This window comes from Solea senegalensis, linkage group LG2 (genome assembly GCF_019176455.1).
Source record: "Solea senegalensis isolate Sse05_10M linkage group LG2, IFAPA_SoseM_1, whole genome shotgun sequence".
NCBI lineage: Eukaryota > Metazoa > Chordata > Actinopteri > Pleuronectiformes > Soleidae > Solea > Solea senegalensis.
This window is the reverse complement of record NC_058022.1, coordinates 4,543,463-4,568,844: the sequence shown is the minus strand read 5'-3', so window position 1 is coordinate 4,568,844 and position 25,382 is coordinate 4,543,463. Positions and strand designations below refer to the sequence as shown.

Below are 25,382 nucleotides of genomic sequence, written 5' to 3'. Positions count from 1 at the left end.
ACTCTACTGTCTGATGTCTAGAATCAGTTATATTCATTTACCGTTACAAGAAGCAGGAACTATTAAAGGAAACGTTCAAATCTTAATCCTGACGTGCACGCGTGTCCGTGAAAACTGTGACTGTGATAAATGTGCAATACAGCCCAGTTTTTCCACATCTTCTACATTTTTTATTATCTTTTATACTCTATAGATTTTAAGTTGAGGTCTACTTTTATACTTTTATATTTATATTTATACTTAAGTTTGTGTTTCTGTCTCCTACAAGATTTCCAATGGCAAATAAAAACCTTGAACCTTGAACCTTGAACCTGTGATGATGGGTGTTTTAGTTCTGTATCATAGCACTGCTTTGAAACGACTACACAGCCAGGAGCCACTTTAATAGGCACACCTGTTAAACCGCTTGTAGAAGCAAATACCGAACGAGCCAATCACATGTAAGACAAGGTGCTGAACGTTTAACTTAACACAGTGTAATCTTACTCAGAGAACATACAGGGAAAAGGAACTATAGACATGTTCTTGTCTTGAGGTTTATTGGACCTCTGTACTCTTAAAGAGATCACAGGAGTATCTGTCCCCACAGACTTCCTGGGTGACACGTCCATGTTGAAAGTTAATAAAAACAAACTCATATTTCAAAAAGAAAAAAGACCTTACTACTGCCAACAAGTGTATAACCATGTAATGGAAAGATTGAAATGATAGAAAGGAAACAGGAGCTAAGGTCTGAGGAAGATGCGCCTTTTAGCAGATCTGCGTTCACCACTCCTGCCACTTTATTAGGTTTCTTGTGTACCTAATAAAGTGGCCATTGAGTGTAATTTCAAAGAATATCCATTTGATTTGACTCATCAACATCAAATGATCAGCTTAATACTGATATACTATAGATACAAGTCGTGAAATATGACTCATATCTACAAAATACCAGACTCTGGCAGATTAAAAGAAGGGTGTGTTAATGTCAGGCATGTGTTACACAGAACACGTCCACGTCCATTCTGTCAGTTTCAGAGAGAATCAGCTGCAAACGGACAATTTCCCAGCTTTTATAAATATTCATTTTGCAGTCTACTTAAATCCTGATGTGTATAATTGAATTATCTGACCAAAACATAAACTGTTCTTTTTAAAAACAGGGAAAAAAATACTTACATCATATCATACACTGTCTGAACTTGGCAGGAATACCTTTATTTCTGCAATGTTTTAGACCGAGAGCTCAATGAGGCAAAGAAGCCATAAAAGTCAATAAATCATACTTTAAAAGACAGAATGAAAATGTTAATCATTAAAATAAGCTTTTTTTACCTCACTGGTCTCTTGCTACTTTAATAGAATGCATCGACATATTCTCTGTGCTTGTGTGTGGACAAGGGTTCACCACAGTCTCCACAGTCCGCCCGTAAACCAGCTCTCGTCTGTTCTCCATGTCAGAAACATTTGGACACCCTTCATTTAAAAACAGGCTCAGTGTGTCAACGACAGCAGTCACACGAGGACAATCCTCACGTTTAAATGAAATGTAACTTTTAACGACACGTGAAACTGATGAAACTGAGCTGTGGCTGAACGTATGACATGCAGACACCAGTTAATAAGTCTAAGTTCTCACCTCACACGCAGCCACCGTCTTCATGCAGTTTTTTTTGTCCTCTGAGAGACGCCTCCCCAAACCCACCTTTAACCCCCCCCACCCACCCCACCCACATGGAAATCTACTGTACGGGAGGCAGTGAGCTGCACCAGGCACATCATCATCATCATCATCTTGAACATGTTCAACATGAGTCTCATGTTCTACATGGATTTCTATAATTACAGGCCACACCCCAAGAAAAACAAATATTTCTAAATTGATAAGATTTCTAAACTATTGTCTAAAAAAAAAAAAAAAAAAAATCAGATTTCATGTGGGTTTTTTTTTAGCTGTCCATATTTAAAAAAAATAAATAAATCAAGCAAGATACAATTTGGTTTAGGATTAGGGCTGCAGATTAAACAAGGACTCATATTCTCCAACACACTTGGAAGAGAAGAGTGAGGTGATGGATATTCAGCTGTTGCCAGTGTTGCTACATTTTACACACTGTCGCTTTAAAGCTGCTGCCAGTGAATTACTCTCATTAAAATCTGGGATTAGAAGCCGAATATTCTGCCTGCTGTCACTGATCTGGAGCGTTTGGCTCAGTGACGTGTGTTAGTCTCAAAGAAACTTCCAAGGATCCCAAAAACACTTCATCTAACCTTAGAATTTAAATCCTAATTTGTCCTTTAATGCTAATCTGACTATCAAATCAAACTTGTGTCTCTTCAGTAAGGTGCAGTCCTTAATCTGATAGTTATGAATCTGATTCATGGTCATGCAGCAGCTTTTAGCCTCAACACTTCGCAGGAGTGTCAAACATTTAGAGGCAATGGGTCAAATAGTGAATTCTATTTATGTTTAAAGTCAGAAGTGGGTGTGGCCTTACCTCCAATTAGACCCATAAAAATTCAGAAATTGGAGGGTAAACAAATGTATGCACATGTATCTCAGGCTAGCCATTGTTAGCAACACCTGTTGACAGTGATGCTTGGGAACAGAGCAGAAATACATCTATAGATTAAAATGAAATAGTATGCGAGTGTGTACGATCGACATAATGCGAGAGAAATAAGATAAAGAAGCCGTGGTTTTTTGTTGTCGTGCCATTTTGAAATCCTATATCGGAGTTTGCTATGTTAGGAAATATCCACCGTCAAACTTCCGACGAGGAACTCGTCGAGGAAGTGGAAAACACGAAAAGCCCAACATGAAAGGCGGTCAGAATATTTGTACATGAATAAAATAATCTAAATTTAATTTCCAAACCTATCAGATCACAGGAAATATTCCACTTCTGAGGTTTGGCCAAGGTTCCAAGACAGTAGCTTTAAGTGTCTGATATTTTGAGAACCGTGTTCAAACCTGATTGAAATATAGATGCAAACTTATTAAAACAATCTATATTTAATTTGCAAACTTATATTAGATTACAGAAAAAGGTATTTGGAAGAGTCAGTACATGTGTTGCTCAGTTTTAAAAGAGATCTTTGAAGGGAGCACATCAAGACCTACACAACCACACATTTTTTTGTTACATCAATAATTTTATCTTTACCACTGGCCTCTAAAGGATACTATAAGCTACAATCGTCATAGGATTCATATATGTAATTACAAACAAAGCTTATTTACCTATCAGGAGCCTGGGTTATGAAAGTCCTTGACCTTGCTGGTGCCATTATTTTTGTAAACACTACCAAGGCGTTAACAGGGTGGTGGTGATGGAGAATTCCTCAACTCCAATACAAATACAAAAAAAACAAAAAAAAACAAAACAGAACTAGCAAATGAGATCAGAAAAGCAGCTGCCTACAGAACAGAAGGAAGCCAGTCCAACAAAACCGGGGAGGGTGGGAGAAAAACTATCTCAAATTATTGCCCAGAACAGAAAAACAAAAAAAGTATCAACACATCTGATGGAGCCCCATCCTGAGATGACGTGGCAACTGTAATCAGGCCTTTTCCCGAAACCATGGTTACGCAGACCTTTTTGGCCGTCATGGGACACTTTGAACATCATCACGTCTGCTATACGCAACTGCAAAAATAATAGGAAATAACTATTCAAACAAGTACATTATACATTCTCCAACAGCAGTAGGTTTTACAGAGGGTTGTTTTGTTTTTTTGTTTTTTTACTGGGATGGCTTATTGAGAAGTGGATCGGGACATACAAAGACTTCAGTGTGGTGGCAGCCAAGGCCACAGTTCCCTTGGATGACACCACCCCCCCCAGAGCTGTAGTGCAGGTGCACGTGATTCAGGAGCAGGAAAAAGATGGGTGCCATAAACACACCTCTGTTCAATTTTCATGTACACCCCTGAGAAAGCCAGACAGAAATACAGGCATGGGGGAAACAGGGAGGGGCTGAAGAAGCACACACAGGAAGGGGTGTTTTTTTCTTTTTAGGACTGTGCTTGTTGGAGCGGCGAGACGCAGACCAGGTCTAGTCTTCGTCGTCGTTCTCGTCGTATTCGTCCTCGTCGTCATCGTCTCCCATGTACGACACTGGAGTCTCCACGCGGGAGCCGCTGTAGTGAGAGTCGTTTGAGCTGGAGGCCATCGTCCCATCAGTGCAGCCGTCACTGCAACAACAACGAAGAGGAGGAGGAGGAGGAGGAGACGGTTAGAAAACAAGACCGTTTGGATTGGGAGGGGTTTTGTTTGTAAGGCTTCTCTCACCTGCTCGCTGGGTAACGCGCTCCGTTTGCCGAGGATCCTCCAGTGATGTAGACATTACTGATGGGACCCTTTGCCATCTCTGAAAACACAAAAAGACACAAATGCTTTGATGAGACCCAAATTCATCGCTCTGCTGGAATGACGACCAGCTGCAAGTGATCACATCACGTTACGTCTTTGTTTTCGCAATCGGAGAGCAATTAGTAAACGAAATGACAAATCCCTTAGACATTCATCCACAGCAAGTTAAGATTCAATTTCCCTCCTGCAGTTTTTACCCTCACATACACTTTAAATCCATCAGAAAAATAAGTGACGTTATGTTGTTCTCAAAAAAGGGATTAACTTTGTGACCTTACGTTTTCCTGTGAAAACGGACACAAGCCAACTAAACGATAATGCCGTGAGTATTTCAGCGCAATGCATAAATCCATCAATTCTGGACGGGTGATAATACATAAACGTTATTTTCCATATTTGATTGATCCATCAATTATTTCCTCGATTGGAGAACAGAGTACTTGTTTGGTCCATAAAATGTTGAAAAATGCCTGACCTGTGTTTCCCAAAACTCAAAAAGGATAACGTTTTCAAATTCTCAGTTTCAGCAAAGAAACCATACACTGTTTACATTTGAGAAGCCGATACATCAAGGAGGTTGTTTTAATTACATATAATTTTTAAATAAAAAAACACTCAAACCAATTACTTGATTATTAAAATAGTTGCAGCCCAAAAACATGTCACGTACACGTGTGTGTGTGTGTGTGCAGGGAATATTCAAGTATCTTCATAAGGAAAAGAATGCCACGTAGTAACCCAGTTCCTAATACAGTTTGGAACATAAATCTTGATCTGCAGCCAAATGACGATATCGGCGTCAGCTACGTTAAAAGCATGACATTTTTTTTTTCTGTCTGTGGCCTGTACAGATCGTTATTTTGATTCCCCTCACAATTTTTGATTTAAAAGCAAATGAGTGCGTTACGTGCCAAACTAATCTAAATTGAACTGAACTGCTTCATGCAACTTTTGACGGACCTGCTGTTGCTGTATCACACTAATCAACTGACGACTTTCAAGTGTTTTAAGTGAACTCAGATCAGCTTTACTCTTTAAGTTGTGGCATCTGATTCTGATCATTACGTTTTATCTAACCACTTCACAAACTTAAAGCAAGGAGAGCGTTTCAGCGGGAATGGAAAAAAGCTCCATATTGTGAAGTACAAGTGATCCAACAGTACATTGTCAAGAAAGCCGACAATGAAAATGAGTCCAGGAGGCACTGACCTATAACATAGGGTTCCAGAGCTTTGGGCACCAGGTTCCGTGCAACCTTCAGATCCTCTGGAGAACACTTTCCCACCTCCAGACCGCAGGCCATACCCATACGCTTCAACACCTCGATGTCGTCGTGGATCTCAAACATGTTGTCGAAATTGAACAAATATTCAAACCTGTAGACAGGAAAAGACAGAAGTACATTATTATAATAGTTATTTTTAATACATTTATCAGTGAGGTTCAGGAAGCTGATAATGGAAAAAAACAGGAAACTTCAACTTCACTGAGCAGTTTGGAAACATGTTTTTATGAGCAGTTAAGTAATCGTGTATGAACACAAACAAATCAGGCTGTACTATAGCAATTGCTATCAAACTGAGGCTAAAAACCAAGAAATGTTCTAAGATTATGGGAGAACATGACTCAAACCTAAATTATACATATAACACACACACGTTTCCTGACACTTAGTCAGGTTCAGGCATTGCACTGGAGGTGGTTGTCTCACAGGTAAATGGAATTGACTTAATGGTCTAACCAGTATTGTTTTCCTGTTCTTATCAAGCCTCGCTGCGAGTCTAAACATGGACTGCTTTGTTTGCAAAAACAACCTGTGTCCAATAAAACTCTTCGACGCAACAATGGGATTGTGAAACTCCCACATAACAGATGATAGTGTTCAGATAAAGTCTCAGTCAGTCAGTGGTGTGACAACTCTTCTCTCTGAAAATAATAACAGTCTGGAGAGAGCGCGCACACAGACCCAAACACGTTTGATTCCAGCCTGTTAATTAGTTATGAGAGAGCTATGACGGACATGTTTTCTGTGCTTCTTTGATCATGATTGTTGTTAATGATCGCCGGTGAAAAAGCGAAACAGACAAAATCACCGCTGATCGCCATCGGCGAGCTGCATAAACAGCTGCTGTATGTGACTGTATCAGACTGAGTCTGTGCTCCAGTCTGATGTGAAGTGGTGCGAACACATGTTTGCTGTGTTTATCCGGCACATTAGCTTCATATATAAAATCCTCTGAGGCTGGAAGTTTGTGTAAAACACTGTGCTCCACTGTGCAGCCACCAACAACACACTTGTCCCTCCGCGTTGACATAATACAGCTCTTCCTCCCTCGCCTGCACTCTCGCAGGGACAAGGTGGAGCTAAGGTGGAGCTCTCGAGGTAAACTTACTGGTGGGGCGGTAACATTTGCGGTGAAATGCGCATGCTGCCGTCATAAGCGCAGGGAATTCAACATCGAGTGTTTTATCGCCTATACTTACACTAAGGGGGACCACGAAAAAAGGACTGAGAATTCTTTTTCCACACTGTGGCGACTGGTAGGGCCTCCAGAGTCCCAAATATAAATATTGAAATGGTTAAAAAGTTGATTTTGCATAATATGTCCCCTTTAACTGCATTGACACCTGCTCTGACACCAGGGGGAGTTAAGGGTTAAATTGCTATTACAATTCTCAAGTTTATGCAAGGTTTATTTTTCTAAAAAAGTGTCCTCTAAAACAGTATTTCCCAAACTTTCTACAGGGACCCACTTTTTAAAGAAGGCAAACTACCGTGACCCAAACATAAAGCGTGACAACACAATTATGCATAATGTAGCAACTTATTTCCAGCCATAAATAGAAACATCTGATAAATTAATCATTTCCAAGAGAAGATTAATTTAAACCTAATTTATGTATGTTTTTTTTTTAACATATATTTTGCTTTAATATCTACTTCTGAAGTTTATCAAGTATTTAGTAGGACAGTCAGGGTTTGACCTTAAACCTCTGGCTTACAATGACCTCATTTACCCACTGTTTTCTGAGCCATTAATGGTTTAACATGTCTGTGTCTGAATGATCAAATGACACCTGCTGTAAAAAAAAAAAACTTTCTTATGAGCTAATCTGCCAGGGGGAGAAAAACACAGATAAATTATTTCCTGTGACAAATCATGAGGATGTTGCATTCGGTTCTAAAAAGGAGAAGCAGCACTGACGTCGCACCCCTGCTGCACCACATGCTGCTGACTGTTTTTCCCAGGAGGTTAAAAAAAAAAAAACATGTTAAATTTAAAAAGCCTGAAAATAAACCACATACTTGTCATTGGAGATGCTGCAGTCGATGACAGTTTTCTTGCTGGTGTTGACGATAATAAAGGGAAGATGGATGATGGAGTTGGGAGGTGGGGATCTGTTTGCCTGCTGCTCCGCTTGTCTGTTCCTCTGAACCAGGTTCTTAAAAGCTATTTGCTGTGAACGAGAAGAGCAAAGAGAGACGAAAACTGTGACCAAAAATGTACAATACTGTAATTTTCATGGTACCAACGGCAATTTTTTCATGCATGACAATGAGTGAGTGGTTGAGCGAGCGAGAGGCGCAGTTGTGCGCGTGTTGCCGCTTCCAGCAGCAACATTACCGTGACCAGATTTGAATTAAATCAAATTAAATCTTACAGACGCAGATCCTCTTTTTGGAGAAAATTCTTCTTCTTGTTTATGTGATATACTGTATGAAAGATGAACATCATAAAAAATAAATAAATACCAGTTTGGTAAACTAAAAAAGAGTTTGTTTTGGAGTTGTTTAACAAAGTAAGCATTATTTCTCATGTCGGCAAAATTCAGCAACGCAAATGATTTGTAGCTCTGCATGTTTTTTGGGGTAAATTCTGCTGACAGTATAACAAAATAAAATTGGCTTTATGGTAACATTATCAAGCTTTACTGACAAGTAATCACACACATTCTGGCATTCATGAATGCCACGAGGAAAAGGTAGATGTTACAAAACTCATTCAAGTCTTCCTCACCTGCAGTATGAGCTCCTGAAGTTGTGATTGTTTCTGCTTAATTCTCTCGAGCCGCCTTTGTCTTTCCACCTAAAGTTAACACAACAGTGACAGGTGAAAAGAGGGTAAACAACCTCCAAACAAGCCCATACACAATGTGTATTTACTGAGATTATACCTCTAGATTTTGGCACTCCTGTGCTGAGTTGGTGGGCAGGCCAATCCACTTGATTTCTTTTTTCTCTTTAGAGATAATGTTCATGGCCATGAGCACATTGAGAGCGTCGTACACACGCCGCCGAATGTTCTTCTGGTCATACACATGCTGCAAGGGAAAAATCGAAGCTTTAAACTTTGATCAATACAAAACATTTTTAAACATGCGTATAAGATTCAGATTTGCTCACCGAGTCATTGGGCGACATGTGGTTGTCTGCAGAGCTGAATTCTGCCACCAGTTCATCTGCCACCTCATTATAAGTGGTTACTCCTTTCTTCTGCACCTTCTCACATACTTTCATAGAGAAATGCCTCAAGCCCTTTCCATTCTTGTCCCCTTTCTTTCCACGTTTTCTGCAGGCAGAACACATCACCCACATTAAACCAATGATTACTTTGTCAAAAAAAGAAAAAAGGTACAAAGCATGTTAATTACATGTTTCCTAACCTCCACAGGGTTTGGACTTTTTGAGAACTTACCCTGATGACCAAGGGGAGGCGTCCGATGGTTGACTCTGAGTGAGGAATTGGGAACTTGGTGTGTGTGGACTGTTTACCAAAATTGTATTTGATACTGTGGGCCTCTGGGGTGTTCCAATCACCTGCAAAGAACATGAGAAGAGTTGTAACTTTTCATATAGAGCACTGGCAATGTGAGGCTCACAGTATAAAATAAATTAATCCCCAAAATGTGTTTATTGAAGTCTTGGTAAATTACATGGTGGGATATGAGTAAATGTGAGAAAAATCTCTTACTTTTCCTGATAAGAAACAATCTACACAAATCTCACTTGCATCAAGAAGAATTAATTTAACTATTACAGACATCTTTATTGACAAATTATCAGTCATGACTGTGGCTGCTGATCAACTGAAGACATTGCTTAACTTAAAATTCACATCCCTTGTAATGAAGTATCTAAGAGGTGTGATCTATTCCTTCACTAAAGGTGTTATCTAAGCTGATTCCCGTTCTGTATATATTCCATATATACAGTATAATGAGATGATGGGTGTAATCCTGCTGACTGTAGAGTTGATAAGCTTAGGATCAACTGCCTCCACCTACCTCAGCCCGGTCACCTCACAATGATAATGGAGGGGCTTACACAACAGTAAGACACTGCAGAGAAACCCAGTGAGCACATCTACACAAACAAACACGCCTGCAGGACACTGACCATTTACAAAGCAGACCTCAAGGTTCCAAACTCCCGACACAAATGGGGTTGTCGTGTTACAAAACAGAACCCTGATTTTTGTGGAGCATCACTCACCATGTGTGGCACATGTTGCATGTGTGCAGCAATGTTCACGTTCGATGGCCCAAGGGTTTTGGGGAGTAGCTGTTTGGCCAAAGGTGCAGCTGTGGGCTGGACAGTAACCAAAGATAGGACGCCTAGAAGAAAATATGAGAACACCAGTAATGAGTAGAGCCCTTGTTTGAAACTCCATTGCCCCCTGTTGTCCAACTACTAGCACACCATACTGGACTAACAGACCGCACTGTTTGATATGTCAGAAAAAACTACTTCCAGTAACTACTTTGTACCTTTGCTGGGGCTCAGATTCTGATCGATGAAAACCTTCAACTCGCCATTTGTTTCAATCAGACCAACCTACAAAAGTTAATATTAGTTCAAAATAAGCAGCAGTAAAACAAAGTTATGGCAGATGACTTAAGTGAGTTATAGCAAAGGGTCAAAATCATTTTAATCTAACATTAGCCACAATACCTTCAAAATGCCATAAAATCACAATGTTTTTTTTTTTGTAAAGCAAATAAATAAGTACTTACATCTTTTGCCATGATCCCAAAGGACCGGAGAAGTTGAGATTCAGGTTAAAAAAAATATTTTCCTCTTTTTTTTACTCTTCAAACCCCTAAAGAGAGAAACACAGAAACACAAACATTTTGACATGGTATTATCTGGTTTTCAACTTAAATTTTTATGCATTTGCACAGTCGGATGGCAGAATACAGTTTTGGTGCCTCTGCAAACATTGATGAAATTTCAGAGAACAATGTAAATATCCTCAGCTCACCCCACACTTTCCAAGAGCATGAGGGAACGTTGGTAGCCTTTGAAAACCACACCAGGTGTAGCTGCCAGCAAGCACAAATAAGCTGATAAGAATACCATGGATACAGATGTTTTTACATTGGTTTATGCATCAGGTTTATGTGGGCAGAGCCATTTTTGTTTGATTGTATAGTATGCTTCTGCTTCAAAATAGTTTTGTCCATTTGGGCCACTGTAGATACATGCCAGTGCAAGATGGCAGCTGCCATAGAGCAAGGTCCTTGTATAGGTTAAGTATATGTAAGACCCTTACCCTCCATTAAACAGCTCCAGCACTACTCAGCTCGAATCGATTTTTTTCCCTCTTCCATTATGGATAGTATCTGGTCCCTGTTGCTTTTGTTGTTGGTACCTGCCCTGGTGAGTTTCCAAGCGAGCTGAGCCGATACTAAACTGTGACGCCAACAGACTGATCAGTGTCATGACTGGAAGTCATGAGTGCGACGTCCGACACAAGAATCAAACCATACAATGCCGAATCAGTTAAAAAGACTTCAAAATCCCAAAATATCCATTAATCTCCAACATTTAGCAAGGACATTTCTAAAACCTTAATATTAAACAGCAGTCTGGTGTATTTAGCGACAGCAGTGCCAAAAGCCGGCGATCGTGAGCCGAACCACAACCTGTTCAGTCGTATTTCAGTTCAGTGACTGTCAGTTCACGAAGTACTGAACTAAACTTTTAATGAACCGACTCTAATGATTCAATACACTGAAAACAACTGCCTTGCCCGTCACTAGTTTGTGTTTGTGTTGCATATAAAACAACTTCACAGCAGTTTTGCACAGCTGTGCTGTGAGGACATACTAAATAATGTAAAACGATGTGCCTGATAACCAAACCGAGTAGAGCTGTGTCGAAAAGAGCAGAGTAATGCTACAGTAGAACTTTGTATTGCAAAAGCGCCATTACTCCACGGCATAATAAATCCAACAGTTTTTGTGCTAAAGCAATAATACACACTTTTACAAACATGTGTAGTAAATTACATTTAAACCCTCCTACATGATACACACTAGTTGCTACTGAATTTAAAAAAGATGCAACTCAATCAAATGAGTCTGCATACCTCTTTTTAAGACATTACTGCATTCTGCATGTTCCCTCAATACTGTACAGGCCTTATTTGAAAAATATTTAGTTTTTGCGTATTTACAAAGCAATTAAACTTGTTTCTGAAGTGAGGCCCATTTGAAGTGCTTGCTGCCAAGCACATTGTGTGTGTGTGTGTATGTGTGAGCTACATCACTGACGTTCGCTTGAGTTACAATGCGAAAGTAAAGGAAATTTCCACATTTTTGAGAACAAGCTTAACCGTGAGAATCTTGCAGGGTGTGTTCCTGAATGCGGCGTGTGTGCAGAAAAACACATCAAACCAATCCCTCGATGGTCACAACTTTTACCAGGCTAAGTGTGCAGGAGGCCTACTCCAGGTACCGAGCACGTCCTCCACACAAGCATCGTCAAAAACTTCTACTACAGGGCGCACAAACGTGCCAACTTCATCACACCGACCGCAAAAACACATTAACGGGATTTAAACGACTACACAACACGGTTACAGACGTGACGGCTGCATGCATTCATGTGGTACCACGTTAGCACTGGACAGTCTTTTGTTGAGTGCAACGAGCTAACAGTTAGCGTTACATCCAGCTTACGGGCGCAAGCTAGCTGGCTAGCTTGTGCACGCTTTGAGGAGGTTTCCTTAAAAAAATTTAGCATCCCTTGGTACAGTGCTACAAATCCCGCACAAATTGTGCACGGGGTTAACATTTAGGGAGAGTATGTGGCAGGATAAAGTTTAAATCGTGGTTTGTGTGCACTTACGAGTGCACTCTCCTGTTTCTTCGACGGCTGTTGTTGTTGGCATTTGAGATCGGAGGAAGAGGAGGTCTAAATCCCTTCCAAACAGGAAACAAACTAAGTATTGTCGAAGTACTTTTTTAACATTTCTACACTCGTATCAAGGGATAAAATGCTCCAAGTGTGACGAGCACATGACAAGTGCGTTTATTGCCGCTACAAGTCTGTGTATTTCACTGTTTACTGCGGTCAGAAAGTAAGGGATTATATACTGGCAGGAGGTTGATGAAAAATGGCAGAAAAATGAATGGGGTTAAAAAAGAGAAATGACAGCTTCTTTACTCCGACTTACTATTGATAACTTTACAACACTTTTGTGACAAAACACTGTTATTGGAGCATCCAAATACATGCCCCTTCATGACTTTTCACATGCACTAAGTGCATATTTTTGTAGATGTATCACAATATTTTATTCCATATTCTCTGTATAGCTTTGATGTTTGTCCTTGTATTCAATATTTAACTCATCCTTAGTGTTACCGTTTCGTCTGCTGTACTTACATCTTCTTTTATATAGTAGTATTTTATATTTTTTGCCATGTTTTATATTTGAACGGTTCCCTATGATCCTAAAATCAAGCCACTATGCCACTTTTGGGAACAATAAAATACACCTCTCTATCCATCTTTAAAAGAAACACCTCACAGCCAACGTCATTCGCACTTTGCCAGAAAAGCCTGTTGCTTGTAATTGGGTTAATGGTTTATTTCAATGAATATTTGTTTTATTGAAAATCTTGGTCGACGGTTTAATGCCAAATACTTGTTAAGGAGTCAGTAAATAAAACGGTGGCTTCACCGTATTGAGTGAACATAGATTACTTTACAAAATACACAAAGTAATTTACGATTTAACATTTGACTACCTATTAAACTGTCCTGTACGTTCAACTTGAAAACACCACCAAGGTGTGTGTAACTACGAAACGATTAACGTTACGGGAGTTGACTCATGAACGAGTGTTCTCATGTTTCAACTATATTAAAGTAACACAACCAATCATAATCGATCGATTACAGTCACATTCAACTAAATGCCCCGCTGGTGGTTGCATTAGTCTTCTCTACGTACAAACAAATTGGCAAATTGTACGACGCATGGAAGTTAAACGGCTGTGTACAGTACTACATTAAAGTGGAAAGTAATGCGTTAATTTTTAATTTGTGACGACAAAAACAAGCTATTACGGTTAGAAAAGCCCCGAACACCTGCGCTTTGTTAGCCCGCTGTTGCTGTGCTAGCCTGGTAGCTAGCCGCTGAGCTAACCCCACAGCTGTCATCGACAACACCACAGTTAGCCGGGCTTTCGCCGCGGCTAGCTGCGCGTTACTACGTGGCTTATTTTAACCACAAGTTGACCAAAGTGATTACTAAAACGTGTGCATAATTCGGTGAACACTGTTTTAGGCCGAGCTTGGCAGCGAACACGTCGAGAAGCTTGACTTACCGGTGCACTTCGCAAGTTAGCGTCACTCTGTGTTTAGCCCTTTCTGTCCGCTCCCCGTTAGCCTCGCTACAGCAGCGCGTCTCACAATCTGATCTTGGCGGTGCCTCACTTTCGAGCCGTCTGATTGGGCAACATCGACGTGACGTCAGCAGAGCAGTCAAAGTAGTTCCTGCCCACTTCCTGCATGTCCCGGGTACTGGAAGAGCACCAACCGTCTTCTGAATGTATGTACTGCCACCTGCGGTACAGGAGGGTGGAGGTGATTTTTCACGTTTTTTCAGTTACCCCTTAACCAACCTTTTTGGGAACTACCTGCGAGGTAGAGACAGATTTGCATAAAGAATCTTACCAGAAAATGAATTTGGTAAAAGTTGAAGTCACTTTTTATCATTTTACTTAAGTAAAACACCTTAAAGTATATGACATTTACTGTAATGAAGTATCAAAAGCAATTCTGATATAAAATGTAACTAAGTTTTAGAAGTAAAAGTATTTTAAAAACTGAGGATTTAGGATTGAGCAATGGTGGATCAGTGGTACGGCATGTTTTCTTTCAACTGGAAGGTTGTGGGTTCAGTTCTTGGCTCTGCTAGTCTATATATGTGTCCTTGAGCAAGACGCTTAACCCCATGTTGCAGCGTGTGAATGGGTATGATAGATCATCAAGACTAGACCATTACCAAGTCTTCTTCCTCTGATTTTATTTGGTAGTAATGAGTAAAGATAGTTAGAGGAAATGTATTGGAGTAAAAATAAAAGTTGCTAGAAATATAAATAAGAAAGTTAAGTATTTGTGCTGTGTTACATTACAACACTGGGCAGAGAACAATATTGGAGGACTACCATATTATTTGCATTTTACCATTTAATTTATGAACACTATGCAGTAAATTGTGAATACATTCATTTCAGTGCTTACTCCTAATGATTATCACAATTTTTTTTGTCAACGATATCAATAATATTTTGAAAATAAAAAAGAACATTAGTTGTATAAAAATAAAAAAGAAAGAGTCATTAATGGTCAGCATTTTGTTGTGAGCTGCAAGTCTTTGCTTTCCGATGGACAATTCAATGAGCGATCACAATAATCAACCAATTATTCACAGCAATTTTGTCATTATTATGCAGCACACTTGTCATAGAAATGTGCTGTGGGCACCTTATTTCACACTCAATCATGTCTAGGGTTTACAGAAAATTAACAAAAAAAAGTTCAAATGCCTTGGCATCAAGCCAGAGGTCAGAGGAGAATGACCAAACTGGTTTGAGAGGCAACAGTAACACTGTGTACCTAATAAATTGGCCGGTTTTCCACCTGCAGCAGTTTTCACATTATCAGTTCAACAACAAAACAAAAACACTTCACAATCTGTGAATGAGTTGGTATGAAGATAGTAATAGCAATAGTTTTCCCTCAGCAGCAGTAGTAGCAATCTAATAATTGTTTGCTGTACATGCTGCTGTGAGGGTGATTAAGTGGCGTTCCTCACTGTAATCAAACAAGAAAAACGAAAGGCTGGTGCCCACAGATACTCTATCAGCTGTGTGCGCCATTCAAAATTACTGAAGGGTGGAGTCGTTTTCATGTGAGATAAAAACACAGCTGAGCAAGAAACCACACACTCTCTCACACCACACATGTTATCCTGCTGTACTGAACACATGGTCCCAGGATTTTAAATTTGGGCAAACATAAAACAATATATATATATATATATGTGTGTGTGTAAGAAACAAGCACAAAAGTGAAACAAAATTAACATCTTATAACTGTATCTGACAGACTGTGTATAAAAGGTTAGGGATGTATGGTATTACTGACACAATATGGCTTCAAAATCTATTATCGCATATCAGCAGTTTTGTAAGTGACCTTCTCCTTTAGAGGAAAATCCATGATAAAGTGTGGTACATATGAGTGGGCAGCAGTGTGAACGACAGCTGGTATCATCCAATAGGTGTCCTCCTGGTTGCAGGTGAGGTGACGCCTGTGAACGGAGCCACCAACGTATTTACACTCACGTAGTTGTGAGTGGAGTGGAGACGCATTGGAGACTCGTTGCATTCACACTTCTCTTCAACGTGGTCACAATGTGTCTCCAACCACCTCTCGGAGCGGTTTGGCAGATCAGATAAGAATCCGTTCTTGTGTGTATTTACATCTGTACGCACATGTGGTCAGGCACTATCTGATTGCAATCCGATCACAGAAAACACATTTTAATGCCAGGTGTAAAGGGGGTCTATGAGATCAAGTGGGTGGAGTTACAGTGAGGTCTTCTGTTGTTGTTCATCTGCTTCCTCTATATACAATGGTTTTAATGAGAGGATATATGAGTTACTGTTGCCAATCAGAATGCTTCAAAAATAATGAATACCGGACGAAAGACTACCCCAGCTAATACTAATACTGTGCAAATGGACCAGCAGTAAATATGTGCAAAAATATTCCATCATATCTTGTTTACAAGTGGTTTTATGTGGATTAACAAGCTTGGAGGGGCTTGAAGGAGCATTCAGTTTCACACTAGGCAGCCATACAAGTCTGTGACAAACCTTGGGTGTTTCCTGCACACGACGAACACCATTCTGAAACGAAAGCAGGTCAAAAGCACTTGTCAAGGTGCACGGGGCCTCTGACTGTTTTAGGTGAGTGCCTCGAGTTACATAAGCACCTCACTATGAAGAAGGCCTGGCCACAAAGAAAGAAGTTTGCCAGTTCAGATCCCGGTTCAACCAAGGGCCTTTCTGTGTGGATTCTGCCTGTTCTCCCAGTCAGAATTCTGACTTTAATCTCAGAATTCTGACTTTAATCTCAGATTTCTGATTTTTTTTTTTCCCTATATGGTTCCAAAAAGATTTCCACATGTGACCCTTAAGCTCTTCCACACAATTCAAACACTCTTTTTCTTCTCACAAGAGGTGCAATGCTGCCCTCTGAATGTAAATTGAATACCCCTGCTTTAATAGCTTCTTCTTTTGCGCATGCGCAAATGAGCGACAGTCGGGCTACCAAACTGGTCAAACAGCGGGTGTAAAAATGGTAGGTAACCAAAATAAACAGAAACCCAGACATTAGCTTTACCACCACTCAGTCTAACCTTCGCCGCTCGTGTCGTGTGATTAAAGGACGAGCGGTGTTTTATTTTGACAGCGCTCACAGCGCTCAGTTAGTTCTATTCGCTGCTGTTAAACAGGGAAGGTCAGTTGATATTTTGAGAGCAGCTAGCTTGAAGCTACACGTCCCCTTTTTTGGCAGTCTATTAACTTGGGGCTGTGAGCGGGTCAGTGCGTGGACACACGCGGGCCGGTCCGAGTGGGTCTCAGGCATGAGCTCAACCACAGTGACAGTGTAATCCAGTGTGGTTTTGTTTTTTTTTGTATCTCCATTGTTGCTGTCAGTGACACACAGCCCCGGCTAACATGGCTAATGTTAGCCAGCAGAAGTTACTAGCCGGTGGTATACACTGTGTGCCACTATGCTAACCCTGACGTTGTACCTGCTTTGTTGACACATTAATCCGAGCTGCAGGAGTCAGCACCGGCGTTTGACTTCATATTGGTCCCGTGTCGATGATTTGAATCGGTATCAGTTGGAGAAGTCATTAGCAGCTCGGGGGAAAGTCTCGGGTTTCAGGAAATGCTGCTCTTCATTGAAGTGCAAGTGCTTTACACTCAGCGGCCACTTTATTAGGCACACCTGTTCAGCTGCTCGTGGGTAATAATTCTATTACGGCTTTCAGTATATAGCGATGAAATTTACCTCAGTTGCAGGATATCTGTTAATTACATAGATATACTTTAAAACATGGTGCATCATCACTCTGTGTTTCACCTCAGATTTCCTTTTTAAAAAACGTTTGTTGTTTTCTGTCCAGACAGAAGTTTAAACCCATAATAAATAGTTTACTTCAACTTCCACTCAGGAGTAAAAATTAGTTTTTAACTGTCTGACAATTATTGCATTAATTGGCCTTAAAGACTTTTATTGTGATACGTTTTCGTTCAGCCCTCTCAGAATGGGGAAGACTTGTGATTTAAAGGTTCATGGTGTAATATTTAGTAGGGGTGGGAATTACGGGGTACCTCACGATATATGATACGCGGTCCATGATACCAATAATATCGCGATACAATGATTCTGTAATGATCAATTTATTGGGAGACAATCACCATAGCGATACATCACGATATCTGTCAAATTGAAGACAACAAAACGTCCATGAAAAGGTTAAAAAAAAAAGTGAAAATTTCTTCACAACATGGAGAACAAAGTGCATAGTCTATGTATTGAACATGAATGAGGCATCTATTAATGTAACTTCCTCCGCCATTATACCACTGTAAACTTCCTCTTCTTTGGCCAGGTAACTTTCGCCAAAGTTTCCTTGAAGTCGTGACGCCGAAGTCGTCTGTTTACTTTAGATTGTTTTCGCATACACGTTAAAACCAGGCGTCAGAATGGGGAAGACTTGTGATTTAAAGGTCGATGGTGTAATCGATGGTGTAATATCATTCAAAATAATATATTTAGGTCCTTCTAATCTTACAAAAAGTTTTTTTTATGTACGTTTGCTTTATAGAGGCAACTATCTGTGGACAAACCAGCCGGAGCATGTGTTTCTTTTTGCTACTTATGAAAATAACACAATGATAATAATAAATTTTAATTAATTTTTTCCAAGCCCGACCTAAAGTATGTCTAATTAATTTAGACATACTAAATAAATGATTTATCTATAATTAATTTATTTATTTAATTTCAAAGTTGTTTCTGATTAATTATTCAGGGGTGCAACAAGCAATCATTTTCATCCTACATTAATCAGGCTGCAATTCATCTTTTCAATAATTTATTTGTTGTTCTGTCTGTATGCAAGCCATCTTTTCCCATAACTTTAAGTGACAAACTCAAATGTCGTCTCGTGTTAATGAAGCAAGCACTGAAAAAGATTAATAGAGAGAGATAGACTCGTCAACTGATTGTTTCATCAGTCTGTCTGTCTGAGTAATCCATTAATAAGTCACTCGTAACATTGATGGAGTGGTAATCAGATATAATCTGGAGATTTAAAGTATGACAGTGACTCTTGTTTATTACTGCTCTTTAATAGCTGCGTTACAATTTCATGACACAGTCTCCCAAATTTACTTGGCCAGCACTGACATGTATAGTGACTCAGTGACTTCTTAAAATCTTTTTATATACGTGTGTCCTATAAAGTGCACATTTACAGACCTCTAAATCTTTCGCAGAATGACTGTGATGAAAGTGAATCATTTGATTTGTTAAAATAAGAACATTCCCCCAGTATTCCTGGCAGGGTGTTTGTGTTACACTCCAGACTTGTTGCACCTCTGGGTCCTGGTGATGGCATCCCTCCCCTCTCTTTCCCTACTCATGTTACATCTATGAATGTAGTTATCTGAGAGGCCCTGAGGGGTACAACATGTGCTTTAAGAATCCACAACATCCCCCTTCAGCCAGTGACTTTACTTTCGGACAGGACATAATTATCACGGCAGCGCCTTGGCTCACCTCCTGTGCCGTGTGCTCGTCGCTGTGGCAGACGAATGTGTGTCGGGGTGTTTTTAAGTGTCTCCCAGTCTCTCCTGTCCTTCTCACCGTTGCCTGAATGCTTGTAGATGCGCTTGTGTCGCTGTGTGTTTATGTGTGCGTGTCGCTCTGTGTTTGTGTGCTGTTGTCTGTGTTGCCCGGTCTGATCGCGCCGGTCTCTGACAGCCCCTGTCCTGTGCTTGTACAGCATAAGCTGAAATCTTCGCAGAGGGACAAGGTACGGCAGTTCATGTCCTTCACACAGGCTGGGGAGAAGACAGCCGTGTACTGCCTCACACAGAATGACTGGAAACTAGAAGTCGCCACCGACAACTACTTTCAGAACCCGGACCTTTACTGTAAGGACTCTATGAAAATCTCAGTCGACCGGAAAAAGCTGGAGCAGCTCTACAACCGCTATAAAGGTGAGTTGGGAAAACTAATCAACTGTGTATACATGTGTATTAGAATAACAAATGTTTTTTTTAATGATTAAAACAAATTCTCTGATTATTCAGCTTCTTAAATGTGAATATTTTCATTATCAAATCATTAAAACTGAATCATTTTGGTTTTTGGACAAAACAAGACATTTAAGAACGTCATGATCTCAAGGGAAACACCCATCAACCTATACTATTTAAGTTGTAGAATAGTATCCACTAATACTGAGTCAGTTAGCTGAACCAGTGCTGTGTTTGTTTCTCTACAGGTGTTTTTTGATCGTAGAGCATTAACATTTATATTCTGCACAAACACTGACTAGTGTCGTTGTAAATTGTTGACTTGAGTTCACCAAACCTGACTGAGACGACTGCTTTTTTTTTTGGTCCAAGCCAGACAAATACCGGACACGGTTAGTAAGCTCAAGCAAAATGTCTCTAAATGTCACCCAGGTTGTTGTTAGCCTGTATTTATGGTTAAGGACAAAATAATCATAACATCCAGGAGGAAGCAAATGCTAGCCCCAAGAACACACACACACACACACACACACGTGCACGCACAGATACACACCAGTCACACATATTTCAGACTCACCATTAACAACTATCATTTCATCTTTATAAGCGTTTGTTGAACTTTAACTGCTGATAAATGTTCACATAATCCAACCATTGTGGTTAAAGTTGTTGTGGAGTTGGAGGATATCGTCCACCGTGTGGTGCGTTCAGTGTACTGCCGTAAATTAGTAAATCCTATTTGACTCACTGAAATATTTGAAATTATTTATAAACGTGACCAAACACGAGCCAAGCCCAATAATAATTGCTGCACTTTTGTCTGAACCCAACCCGGATGGTCCACGCTCTAATGTGCACCACAGGGGAGAGAGAGGATAGAAGGAACTGGAGTGGCATCGTATTAACATATAACCCATTATACCAAACGCAGGTTAAATGAACGGTTACTTGTCTGCCCCAAATAAAGCCCTGCTACAGTCTACAGCTGTTAAAAACACCCGCGTCAGCTCCAATCTGATACTTGAGACTGGGATTCGGACATCCCTCAAGAGTCTGGGCGAACTCTTAAACATATTTACCAGAATAAAAGGATCATTATTACTAAATTATCTATCCTAATAATCGCTTAATTGGTTAAATGATTTCCCAGCTTCTTAAATGTGAATATTTCTTTTCTCCGTATACAAAGAAATAAGATGAATCATTTTGGTTTGTGTGATATCGATGAATGGATTATGAAAATAAACATTAATGTTGTCTTCTTCCCTGACAGATCCACAGGATGAAAATAAGATCGGTATCGATGGGATCCAGCAGTTCTGTGACGACCTCTCTCTGGACCCGGCCAGCATCTCGGTGCTGGTCGTGGCGTGGAAGTTCCGCGCTGCCACTCAGTGCGAGTTCACGAAGAAGGAGTTTCTGGATGGCATGACGGAGCTGGGGTGAGTGTGGACGCGGGCGGCACACGGACGCCGTCTGAAGTGTCTCGGCACGGTCGGTCTCCTCATGTCGCTCTAGGGAGGGACGGCCGTCTATATATAGACTCAGTGGACCACAGCTTGGGTGTTCAGTGTCTTCGTGGAATCACTCAGGAGAAGCGCCGCTTGTTTTGACTTCCAAGTTTCATGTGTCAAGACAAGAGTTGCCCATGTGTGATCATTTTGAACCTGTTTACCTGTTTTTGTTTGTTTTCCAGGTGTGACAGCCCAGAGAAGCTGAAAGCTCTTTTGCCAAGATTAGAGCAGGAGCTCAAAGATACTGGCAAGTTCAAGGACTTCTACCAGTTCACGTTTAATTTTGCCAAAAATCCCGGACAGAAGGGTCTAGGTAAGCAGAGTGACAACGGTATCAGCCTCCTCACTCAGGTGTTGTTATAGAATTAAACAGGAGTTGTGCTTTGTTTGTGTGTTTGTGTGTGTGTGCAGACTTGGACATGGCTGTAGCCTACTGGAACCTGGTTCTCTCGGGACGATTTAAGTTCCTCGATCTTTGGAATAGATTCCTTTTGGTGAGTCAGAGTGAATTTAAGGAGGCACAGACTAAATAAAGTGAATCTGGATTGCATCCGGTGGTTAGTTGTTTTCTGCTTTTAGCTGCATTCACTAAGACATAGTATAAGAAAACCAGTTTTGAGACTTAAATATTCTACTATTCAGGAAAAAAACAACAGCTTCAGCTGTCAACACCTGCCCCCCTCCCCTTTTTGGTGCTCTTGTGAAAGCCCCACACGAACCTGAACACACCATACATACACACGCTCACACATGTCGAGCGAACCCTCAAAAAGCTATTTTTGGACCAGCCAAAACATCCTCACTTTCCCAAAATATCCTCACTCCCTATGGTTTATAAGCTTTTTTTAATCAAGAACACACACGGAGCTAATTAAGTAACACGCTATGCAACTTTCACACACTCCCAATCTATAACATATTTTACCTGTCAACGTCGCTTCAGCTGGTGGTGCCATCGCTGTAAAGCGGGACCGATGTTGCTGTCCATCTCTTTTTTTGTGCAAAGCCGCGTCAATAAACTTTCTTCTCTCAGTCGCTTTTGCTCCGGAGGTCAAAGGAACCGTGAATTCTGGCCGTAGTTTCTCTGCCGGGACTCACTGTAGACCTGTTGCTGCTTTCACGCGTCTGGTTTAGTGTTAACCGTTTCCCCGAGGCAGGTAATACTTGCACGGGTCGAAGGAAGGCCTGGGAAAAGATCGACAAGTACACAAGCCAGTCAATCAAATTTGCGGATTTTCTCCAGACAGTTATGAGATTTGAAAAGAGTGTAGAATAGAATGTTCATGTGTTGTCATATTTGTCTTTGTTATTGAGAAAAAAAATTATATCTATTATAGGAACATCATAAACGATCCATCCCAAAAGACACGTGGAACCTATTGTTGGACTTTGGGAACATGATCGCAGACGACATGTCAAATTATGATGAGGAAGGTGAGTGTGAAATAACAAAGGTGAAGAATCAATGTTTTGTCCGTGCCTGTGACACTGATGTCGTGTTGGTGTTTGTTTTTCAGGAGCATGGCCGGTTCTTATAGATGATTTTGTGGAATTTGCTCGACCAATTGTAACAGGATCAAAACGCAAAACTCTCTAAATCCGATCCTGACTCTGGGGAAAAAGCCAGAACCTTGTTTCTTTTACAGTGACTTCATAGTTTTTTTTAAAGACTTGTACACAAAGAAAAAAAAAAAATAAAGGTGAAAAATTGTAGACTTCAGAGAGGAAACAGAAGCACTTGAAACTGTCGGGACACCACGTTCATCAGGGAGCTGAGCAAAAACTGTGACAAAAACAACTGGCCACATTCTTTTCTTTTATTTTCTGTTTTTTGTCCTCGCGGGACTGAGGCGGCGTATGGACATGGACAGATTCACCCTCATGTCTCACCTGCTGGATTCTCAGTATCGTGGACTTCCCTCTGCTCTGCTCTGCTCTGCTCGGCTCCGGGAGGAGCGTCACCTGTCCGGCCTCAGCTCCTGTGGGGGGAGGAGGGACTCTGGCGGCGCTGAGAGGACGTCCACCACCTGTGTGTGTGCGCTCTGAAAGGACAGGACAGGAGGAAGCGGTGTGTTGTAGGATTCTTTCTAGTCGGCTTTGTTGTGACGTGTGAAGCTCTGAGCGGCTGCGCAAAGGTTCCACTGTTTTACTCGCAAACTAACAAAAACGGGGACATCGTGCTCGCGACACCAGCACCACCAGAACTGCTGCAGTTTTTACTGTACATACTGTATCTATGGAGACAGTTTACAAAGAGAGCTATATGAAGAATAATATAAATATGTTGAGTTTAATGATGATTTCATTTATGTACAGGAAGTGCTAAGATCTCTACTGGGATGCCTCGGTGTTGTGGATGACGATGATGATGATGATGCTGTCAGTTTAAACGTTGGTGGATCTGAGTCATGAGCTTCTCATTGAAAGCATGTTGAACACATTTGTTGCTACACTGTCACACACGGGCTGGTTTCACAAATAAATGACAGGACAGTGCTTTAATTTAGATCCTGGTTTGTGCGGGGTTCAATTGTTGGAACAGTCGCAAGTTGGGGGTGCAGTGGGTTGGAAAAAAAAATCCCAATTATAACCGGCCCCATCCACAGTATTCATCTTTTTTTGTTTTTAATTTCAATAGATAATGTCTTGAGAGAAAGAAGAAGAAAAAAAAAAAAAAGTGTTTCGTTATTGAATCAAGTCTGTTCAGCAGCAGCAGTCGAATCAAATGTAAAGTGAAGACGTCGCGGGGCGTCAGAATTTGCATGGCACATATCTGTATGTAACGGCGGCGCAGGAGCCAGGACACTACAGGGGGCGACAGGACGACAAAAGTAAGCCTTAAGAATGAAATACCTGTCTGTCCAGTACTCATGTTTCTGTTCCAGCCCATCTGCTCAGTGTTACTGAAGGTAGTGAAAACACAAATATAATGTCGATACATCTTGTAAGTAGTAAGTATATTGTTCATTTAAGGAAGATGAATAAAGCATGAGTTTTTCCATGACCACACACGGATGGAGCTCTTTTGTTGGGGCAATGGACACGTTTCCGTTCTTCACTACACTCACTGACTGCTTTATCAGGATCAGAGGACAGCTTGAGGGAGTCATGTTTTTGCTGACCTCTAGTGGTGCAAACGGAGACTCGTATGTGTCGTGTTGGAGGTGCAGCAGGAAAAGCCCGACCACACCCACCACTGCTGGGTGGAGTTCATTTGCAAAAACAGGGAAAATTACCTTTAAGCCCAACATGAATAAGATCGTCATTGTGCTGATGCATTTATCATGTAACAGTATTTGTTTTGTTGTTTTAGCAAATGCTACAATGAGCAGTATACAGAATAATTATTTCACAACCTCCTCATGGAAACACATGCAGAAAATATAAGTGTCTTTGGAGTTACCGAGTGGAACTCTATAATTAATGCCATGAAAATGGTCTATTTATTCAAGACATGCTTGAGCTTTACATACACACAACAGCTTGTTAATACACAGGACCAACGTCCAGTCGCATCATTTCAATCCAAGTGCTAAAGATCACAGAATTTGACTCTTGCACAGTCCTGTATTTGTGGGTCGACACCTTTCACACGCAAATATTTTTTCTTTTATCTATTATGGAGATAAAACTATTGCATATTGCCACGTTCATTAATTAAAGGACCAGTGTGTAAGATTGAGGTGAACTAATTTACATTAATTTAGTCAGACTCCCTGCAAGAAGAGTATCTTGTATCTCAATGGGACCTTCCTGGCTAAGTAAAGCATAAAAGAATGTTTGCATCGTGTAAAAAAAAAACAATAAACAAACCTATAAACAATTATTTAAATTGGTAACACCTTAATGAATTAAGTTCAGCAGT

At 40.6% G+C, this 25,382-nt stretch overlaps 2 protein-coding genes across 6 annotated transcripts; one reads left to right on the top strand and one right to left on the bottom strand.

Moving 5' to 3' along the window:
* Positions 1-2,982: 2,982 nt before the first annotated feature.
* On the bottom strand, positions 2,983-14,120 carry LOC122761346 (transcription factor Dp-1-like). 4 transcript variants are annotated; one of them, XM_044016586.1, is made up of 13 exons: positions 12,493-12,544; positions 10,622-10,682; positions 10,374-10,459; positions 10,128-10,194; positions 9,853-9,974; positions 9,056-9,177; positions 8,764-8,929; positions 8,535-8,681; positions 8,378-8,446; positions 7,666-7,817; positions 5,568-5,734; positions 4,278-4,356; positions 2,983-4,180 (listed from the first exon to the last, which is right to left on the bottom strand). In XM_044016586.1, the coding sequence occupies exons 3-13, from the start codon at positions 10,383-10,385 to the stop codon at positions 4,042-4,044; spliced, it is 1,242 nt and encodes a 413-aa protein (XP_043872521.1). In that variant the 5' UTR covers positions 10,386-10,459; positions 10,622-10,682; positions 12,493-12,544; the 3' UTR covers positions 2,983-4,041. The 4 variants fall into 4 exon arrangements, with proteins under 4 accessions (XP_043872521.1, XP_043872497.1, XP_043872506.1 ...); XM_044016562.1 differs by lacking the exons at positions 10,622-10,682; positions 12,493-12,544 and adding an exon at positions 13,980-14,120; XM_044016571.1 differs by lacking the exon at positions 10,622-10,682 and having other exon boundaries at positions 12,493-12,568.
* Positions 14,121-16,974: 2,854 nt separating this feature from the next.
* Positions 16,975-24,521, top strand: dcun1d2a (DCN1, defective in cullin neddylation 1, domain containing 2a). 2 transcript variants are annotated; one of them, XM_044016606.1, is made up of 7 exons: positions 16,975-17,025; positions 19,748-19,964; positions 21,277-21,445; positions 21,700-21,830; positions 21,929-22,011; positions 22,855-22,951; positions 23,035-24,521. In XM_044016606.1, exons 1-7 carry the CDS (start codon positions 17,023-17,025, stop codon positions 23,112-23,114), a joined length of 780 nt encoding a protein of 259 aa, XP_043872541.1. In that variant the 5' UTR covers positions 16,975-17,022; the 3' UTR covers positions 23,115-24,521. The 2 variants fall into 2 exon arrangements, with proteins under 2 accessions (XP_043872541.1, XP_043872533.1); XM_044016598.1 differs by lacking the exon at positions 16,975-17,025 and having other exon boundaries at positions 19,397-19,964.
* The last annotated feature ends 861 nt before the right edge of the window (positions 24,522-25,382 follow it).

Excerpts from the sequence above, each read along its gene's own strand:
- LOC122761346 (XM_044016562.1), bottom strand. Across the intron at positions 7,818-8,377 it reads TTCAGGAGCTCATACTGCAG|CAAATAGCTTTTAAGAACCT; the intron begins GTGAGGAAGACT and ends TCTCGTTCACAG. Across the intron at positions 5,735-7,665 it reads TGCAGCATCTCCAATGACAA|GTTTGAATATTTGTTCAATT; the intron begins GTATGTGGTTTA and ends TCCTGTCTACAG.
- dcun1d2a (XM_044016598.1), top strand. The coding sequence starts at position 19,619 with ATGCTTGTAGATGCGCTTGTGTCGCTGTGTGTTTATGTGTGCGTGTCG. Across the intron at positions 21,446-21,699 it reads GATGGCATGACGGAGCTGGG|GTGTGACAGCCCAGAGAAGC; the intron begins GTGAGTGTGGAC and ends TTTGTTTTCCAG. Across the intron at positions 21,831-21,928 it reads TCCCGGACAGAAGGGTCTAG|ACTTGGACATGGCTGTAGCC; the intron begins GTAAGCAGAGTG and ends GTGTGTGTGCAG.